Source organism: Pagrus pagrus (assembly GCF_965226575.1).
Source record: "Pagrus pagrus genome assembly, chromosome: 15".
NCBI lineage: Eukaryota > Metazoa > Chordata > Actinopteri > Spariformes > Sparidae > Pagrus > Pagrus pagrus.
Window position 1 is genome coordinate 23,532,557 of NC_140199.1, and position 7,235 is coordinate 23,539,791.

The 7,235-nt window shown below is 40.7% G+C and overlaps 1 protein-coding gene across 1 annotated transcript; it reads right to left on the reverse strand.

The window, feature by feature from the left end:
- Window positions 1-104: 104 nt before the first annotated feature.
- Window positions 105-5,650, reverse strand: got1 (glutamic-oxaloacetic transaminase 1, soluble). Its single transcript, XM_084374738.1, has 9 exons — window positions 5,458-5,650; window positions 3,416-3,597; window positions 3,209-3,332; window positions 2,713-2,825; window positions 2,495-2,599; window positions 2,210-2,360; window positions 1,835-2,000; window positions 1,601-1,743; window positions 105-1,352 (listed from the first exon to the last, which is right to left on the reverse strand). The coding sequence occupies exons 1-9, from the start codon at window positions 5,564-5,566 to the stop codon at window positions 1,213-1,215; spliced, it is 1,233 nt and encodes a 410-aa protein (XP_084230864.1). The 5' UTR covers window positions 5,567-5,650; the 3' UTR covers window positions 105-1,212.
- Window positions 5,651-7,235: the final 1,585 nt, after the last annotated feature.

Genomic DNA, 7,235 nt, shown 5'->3' on the forward strand with positions numbered 1-7,235 from the left:
ACTGCACTATTTCCCCTCTGGGCTCACTCACTTTAATCTATTTGTAAAAACCATTGCATAAATACAAACATTGTCAATTCAAACATGTGACAAAAACACAAACATACTGTTTAAAGTTCTTTATTAAAGTGATTAAGGAGGTCAGCTTCAGATTGAATGCAGTTGCTAAACAGTATGACTGCTGTATTGTTGTACCACAGTCATACGATAGCAAACTGGTTGATCATTAGTGTGTTTGCTGCCATTGACATGAGAGTCTTACATAATAGTGCACTAGTGCTACAACAGTCGATCACTGTGCAAACTCAACATTCACTTGGCAGGTGCCAGAGACATCCCAACGCTGAGAAAACAGAGATTACTCTTGAGTCACCACACCTGTTAGGGCAGTTCAGTGCTCCATTAATACAGATTAAAAGTGAGGTAATTAGTATAACCCCTCTGGGCAGAAGACATTCATTAATAAATTACATAGTTCAAGTTAAAAATATCTTCCTGAGAACCCTCATCTCTTGTTCACAATGCATCCAGCAATAAATGTAATACTGCTACTTCATTCATGTACAGTTCAACATGTACTATGATTGCTTCCTCGATTTAAAGCTACACTGCGTCAGTTTGGTCATGTTAATATAAATCAAGTGTTCTTAACAACTGTTAATCATACATGCTAATTACTGCCACCAAAATAAAATTGGAAGTGTGTTATTAACACTTGGAATGGATGAATCATAACAGTGTGACACATTTTTAGAGTCAGCACTGCTGAGTAACACAGTCAAAGATGTACTAACCCTCTCAAAGAAGGTGCCTGTAATGACACATACTGTACACTAATAGTACACTGTATGTAAAAAGTCTGTCATGTCACACTAAGTACAGACTAAAAGGACACAAAGAAAACAGGAGGAGAAATTATAAACACAATTACTTAAAGGAATGATTCCCATATCTTACAGGAAGTTTTATGAGAAGATGAGTATCTCAATCATCTTTGTGCGTTCAGATAGAAATAGGTCCAGGATGTGTTTAGCCTAGCTTAGCACAAACACTGACAGGAGAGGGGGGGAAAAAGGGACAGTCTGCAAATTTGTGCAAATGAGAGTTTGTGCTTGCTCCAGGAGACCTGCAGGATACAAACACTTTCCCTGGAATCAGGAGGCTCGGGGCCAGGCAGGAGGAAGTGCTGAGGATTGTGGGTAGTGTAGTCATCTATTGGACCTGGGTGACAGCCTCATGGATGGACTCAGCGACGTAGTCTATGTTCTTGGTGGTCAGACCGCACATGTTGATGCGACCACTGGCCATTAGGTAGATGTGTTTCTCCTTAATCATGTATTCCACTTGTTTGGCTGCAGGAAAAAGAGCAGAGACAGATTTAACGTTTTACTAAATGTTAGTGTGACAATTTATAAATCCTATTACGATATTTAAAAAAAAAAAAAAAAAAACGTTTTAAACTTTCACCACAACTGAAACAGTGTTTACAGGCCCCAGAATTTTCCCACCCAAAGAGACACAGTTGAATTGAGCATTTTTGTCCACAATTGCAGCAACTTTCAGTGTTAAGTTTGTATCTGTATTTGGTCTTTGCACTCACGGTTGAGGCCTGTGAAGCTGAACATGCCGATCTGCTCTGTGATGTGGTCCCAGGTCCCCGGTGTCCCCAGTGCTTGGAGCTTAGCTTTCAGCTGTGCCCTCATCAACAAGACTCTGTCAGCCATGGTCTTCACATTGTCCTTCCTTGAGTCAAAGGCAGAAAATAAGTTTTTACATTACTGTGACCTCATGCAGTGCTTTGTGTGTTCTTTTTGTTGGGATATTTTTTGCTGACCATTCACTAAAGAGCTCCGGTGTGTTCAGAGTGATGGCGACAATGCGAGCTCCCTGAGATGGTGGGTTGGACCAAGTGGTCCTGACAATCTTCTCCATCTGGGACATAATTCTCTTCAGGTTGTCTGCATCACGAGCCACAACGGTGAGGTTGCCCACACGCTCATCTGATGGCACAAACACGTGTCGATATGACATATGATCAAATAAAATATGGCGTGATAAAATAGAATAACTTAAGTTAATAAGTTAATAATAACTCAAATGGTTTGTGGCCATATAAAGTACTTTGTGACAGTTAGTCAGTGGGTCAGGACATCATTCACTCTTTATCACTGTCTCACAATCATATAATGTACAACTTAAAGCTACTCACTGTAGAGGCCAAAGTTCTTGGAGAACGACTGGGCGCAGAACATTTCAAAGCCCAGGGAGACAAAGTAGCGGACGGCCCAGGCATCTTTCTCCAGACTGCCTGAGGCGAATCCCTGATAAGCCGAGTCAAAGAACACAAACAGCTTCCTCCTCTGGAAAAAGATCAAACAATCAGCACACACTGTGATACAATATGCAAAAACATGTCCTGTTTAAACTCGCACTTAATGATGATAGTTGAGACAACAGTACAGACAATGGGTTGGTTTGCGTGCGTGTCTAATACCATCATAACTTCAGCGATCTGCTTCCACTGCTCCTGCGTGGGGTCTGTGCCAGTTGGATTATGTGCACAGGCATGCAGGACAAAGATGGAGTGCGCTGGACAACTCTGCAGGAAACAGAGAAGAAGAAGAAGAAGAAGAAGAAGAAGAATTCAGTAAACTCCTATTGAAAATGAATGATGACTTAAGCAGTGGCAGAGTCCCTATAACCACAGTTTACCTCCAAGTCACCAAGGAAACCAGCCAAGTCGAGGCCCCTCTTCTCTGCGTCCCAGTACTTGTATGGACGGACATCCTCAAAGCCAGCATTGGCAAAAACAGCATTGTGATTTTCTGAAATAAACGGTAAGAAAAAAATTCACTTTCTCAGTTCTCAATGTTTTATAGTTCATAATCGCTCTAGATAAAAGGGTGTTTACTGTTTTATTAAAGCTTCACTTAGACAAACTGATAAGTAATCAAGATATCTGATAAGATGAGAGTATTAACAGAAGACTCTACTGACATCCTGGGTCTAAGGTCTATAGTGAGTTAGTCTATAGAAGTCTCTGTAACATATTAAAAGATCAAAATCTTTGAATGACGAGCCCTTTTCTTAAAGAAGCATGTTCATTTCCATTGTGTGTGTGTGTGTGTGTGTGTGTGTGTGTGTGTGTGTGTGTGTGTGTGTGTGTGTGTGTCTGTGTGTTTGTGCATGTGCATGTGCATGTTTGTACCCCAGGTAGGTGCGGACACATAGACGGGTGTTTTGGTGTTGTTGTTTCCGTTGTAGAAACGCCTGAGAAACTCTGCGCCCATCTTCAATGCACCTGTACCTCCCAGACACTGGACAGCCCCCACCTGCCAGTGACAGAAGCAGACTGTTAGTTTAAATCTAACTCGGTTAAAAGCTGAAACATAGTATGGTGTTTTACTACACTAACCCTGTTCTCCTGGATGGCAGGACTGTTGTCTCCTAGTGCGATCTTGGAGGCTGAGGATCTGAACTCAGGAAGGCCCAGGATGGGCAGGTACTCATGGTTCAAAGTGTCATCATGCACAATGACCTTTTCAACTTTTTTCACCACTGGCAAAACCCACGGCTTGCTGTCATCTGTCCGGTAGGCTGAAGAGAACAAATTAAGACAACAAATATTATAAAATTATTATATAATGTCATGCAAAAAAGGAGCAGTGAGGCCTTTTTTGAGGCCATTCCCTTGATTTATATTTATGTGATAGTCTGATACAAGTTGTTTTCCCTCCTGAGCCAAATGTTTACTGGTAACCTCGATATTTTTGATTTTACAAGATATTGCCATCTGGTCCAATCAGTTCATCTCATGATTAACAATGATATTTATGTTTCAAGGAGTATGCCTGAAATAACAAACAAATAATACATATTTTTCCATAAGAAGCTTTATGCATGTAAACCTGAGTCAAATAACAGGAATGTAGAAAGATGGAAAGATCAGTGTGACAGACATGCACTTTCACCTGTGTGTGTTTTAGCCAGATGAACTCATGTCACCACCTGATAAGGACTTGAGTATGCAATTGCCTTTTTTATTTTTTTTTACCTCAGGCCTCACCTAACAATACCTTACCTCTAAAACTGAGACTGGACTTTCTTTGCAACTCACAAATAACTCTCAGTTTAAAGATCATCTACTGTAATCTCTCTCATCCACTTGCACGAAACACACATATATCTGTTAATATGAATAATCAATCTTGAAATAATTTCACTCACATGTTTGTTTCCATTAATGATTACTCTGCTGATTGCTTTCTCTGTCTTCAAGAACCCAAAGGTATTCAGTTTCTTATCAAATGAGAAAACGAAAAAAGCAAATCCTCACCAACGAGGAGCTGGCACTAGTTCATTTTGCCATTTGACAAAAATACTTCAGCAGTTAGTGGATTGTAGAACTAGTTGCTGATTCATTTTCTATCGATCGACTGCTTGTTCCAGCTCTAGACATGACTTTTAACATACTACACATTGTGTGGCCTACATTTCCCAGCTGCCCAGTGGCTCATGGCCACTGTGGCTTGCAGAGAGAAGGGGATTATGAGGCCTCAGCCTCCCGCACTAATGGGACTCAGGTAGCTTCATCCTGCCGTGCAGTGCCACATGAGAGCTCAGCAACGTCTCCCACACTGTTCCCTTGCAATGTAAGCAGCAAGGATTAGGATTTTAATAAGATTAACACTGAAAACGGTTTTACTGACAGCTGAAATGTGCCGTTTGCTTGCTTTTGGAGAGAAGCAGGACTTACAAGCCATACATGTTTCAACTCCTTGTTGTTGTAGCATGAGGGAGCAGTAATCCAATCACTCCCTGGACCACAGAGTCAGAGGTTTTATGTGCAGCAGAATGGAGGAAGAGAAGGGATGAATCTTTGTGCGACGCTATTACATAACAGGGGTGCATTATCAACAGGGCTGCAGTCAGGAGCTGGTGTGGACTGACAGCAAGTTGCGTGGTTTAATCGATCAGTTGTTTTTACTCTCAACAGAGTCTGATGAAACAGAGTGGCTCTCATCCTTAGAGAGGAAAAGTAACGTTGCATAATGTAATTGTAACATCCACCATTACTGTGACGTTACACCAAACGTGACATTTTGGTGACATTTGCCCATGATAACTAGAAAACACTTCAGGTGTTACACTGAAATCTGTGACCTGTCAGATTCTGTGACGCTGGAGGAGCAAAAAAGACCTGAAAGACCACTAAAGTGTATGATGCCAGAGCTGCCAACAAGAGTGACCGTATCTAACTACTGACATGTTTATGGTAAAATTTATTTAAACATATTTCCCTACAGCTATCAGAATTTGTGTCAAAATTTAAATACTATAAAGGCACCATATTTTGCTAATGTCCATCTAGCTAGCTCGTTTAGCTAAGCCACCATTAACTAGAATTTAAACCGGCTAGTTGGCTCACACACAGGCTAAACGACTTCATTAACTTACCTCCCACTCCGAGGTTCACCTTCTTGGGAAACTGGTCGTTGGTGAAATCCTGCGTTAGCTTGAAGACAGCTACAGGGGCTGCCTGTGGGACCTCAGAAAACACCGACATAGCTGCTGTTTATTTCACTGAGGTCTGTGGCAGGACTGGGACAAGCGGTTGCCGGGGCAGCTGACGGGATGAGAGAAGACTTTCACCTTCAACTTGGATTCGGAGGTTGTGAAGTGGGAGTGAGCGGATCGACCAATAGAAATCTAGATGACACTACCAAGCCAATCCCAGGTCAGGTCAAAGTTCAAAAAAACACCCGCAGAGGGATTGTTGACCAATGAATAATTCTGCAGCGTGAGTGACACATGTCACAACAAATAGAAGTGGGTGGGCCTGAATTTGATTGCAATACAGGATGTGGCCACTAGGTGGTGCCACAACCTTGTGAAAGATTGTATCAGGGGGACTGTCCAGAACTCCTGATGGCAGGAGGCTGGTCATGTCTTCCATTTATAGAGCGAATAACACACAGAGGTCAAATGCCTCACAAACAAAGATGAATCCTTTACAGTGCAAGCTCTTTTCATAAGGCATCATTAATGTGTCAATTTGAACCCCTGCCTGAACACAGCACTGTTTGAGTGAGTGCATGTCAGACTGTGTAAATGAGTATGTACAGGGATTTCCATCTGTTCTGTTCTGAAGGCCTCGGCTGAGCTGTGGTGTAAACATGCAGGCTCCTCTGTGCTGCCTCTGCAGCTGTCTGCAGGAGCTGGAGCGGTTGATGAATGAGGGCCACTCCAGTCTGCTCTACCCGGAGCACGACTATGTTGGAAAGCTTCTCAGCCACAGCGTAAGGCCTCAGTGCTGGCACTTATGTGTCTGGAAGAAGAGGCTGTTGCATGGTTTGACCTAGTTTGTGTAGTTATGGTGGAATGCATACAGACTACATTTGAGTAAGGGGCATTTTAGAAAGGTTTTGTAATAATAATAATAATAATAATAATGCATTTTATTTAAAGGCGCCTTTCAAAGCACTCAAGGACTCCACACATAGCAACAACAGTACATCAAAGAAGAAAATCAGGAAACATTTTAGTGCAATTATGAAAGTTAAATAAATAAATAAATAAATATGAAGATGGGATTACATAGTGCAATAATAGAGAATAGGCAAGGGTGTGATTGTATGATTAGTCTGATACAGATAAAGCCATTTGGAATAAGTGTGTTTTCAGGTGGGATTTAAAGGCGGAGACAGTGTCAGAAGTGTCTCCACTTTATAATTAATAGTTTTCAATGGTGTAATGTACATTTACTCAGTGTTGCTTTTAGTAAAAATTTTAAGGTACATGTGCTTGACTGCTTCATACTTCTACTCTGCTACATTTGTCTGACAGCTGTGTTTACTATAGCTTTACAGTAGTTACTAATTACTTTATATATCAAGATTTTACACAAGAAACGTATGATCAGACTATAAAATACATATTGATGTATTGTTATGTGTTGAAATACTGAAGAGAATACAAAGTAGGTCAAATCAAATCACTAAAATGCTGCTTACATGTTAATGATTCAGTTATAATCATTACTGATATAATATATATATTAATGTATTTAACTTCATTTTATTATTTCTTTGTTTTTTTAAACGTGTTTTGTTTTCATTGTAAAGCAGTTTGTAAGTGTGTAATATAACACTCTGGATGGGCATCCTGTATAACAAGAACTTTTCATACTGACATTTTGCTGAAGATACTAATAAACCAGTGTTTTAATCTCAGTT

Bases quoted from the DNA above. Each gene is read 5' to 3' on its own strand.
- got1 (XM_084374738.1), bottom strand. From the start codon at position 5,566: ATGTCGGTGTTTTCTGAGGTCCCACAGGCAGCCCCTGTAGCTGTCTTC. The intron at 2,826-3,208 runs GTACAAACATGC...CGTTTATTTCAG, and splicing joins TGTGTCCGCACCTACCTGGG to AAAATCACAATGCTGTTTTT. The intron at 1,353-1,600 runs GTGAGTGCAAAG...TTTTTCCTGCAG, and splicing joins CAGCTTCACAGGCCTCAACC to CCAAACAAGTGGAATACATG.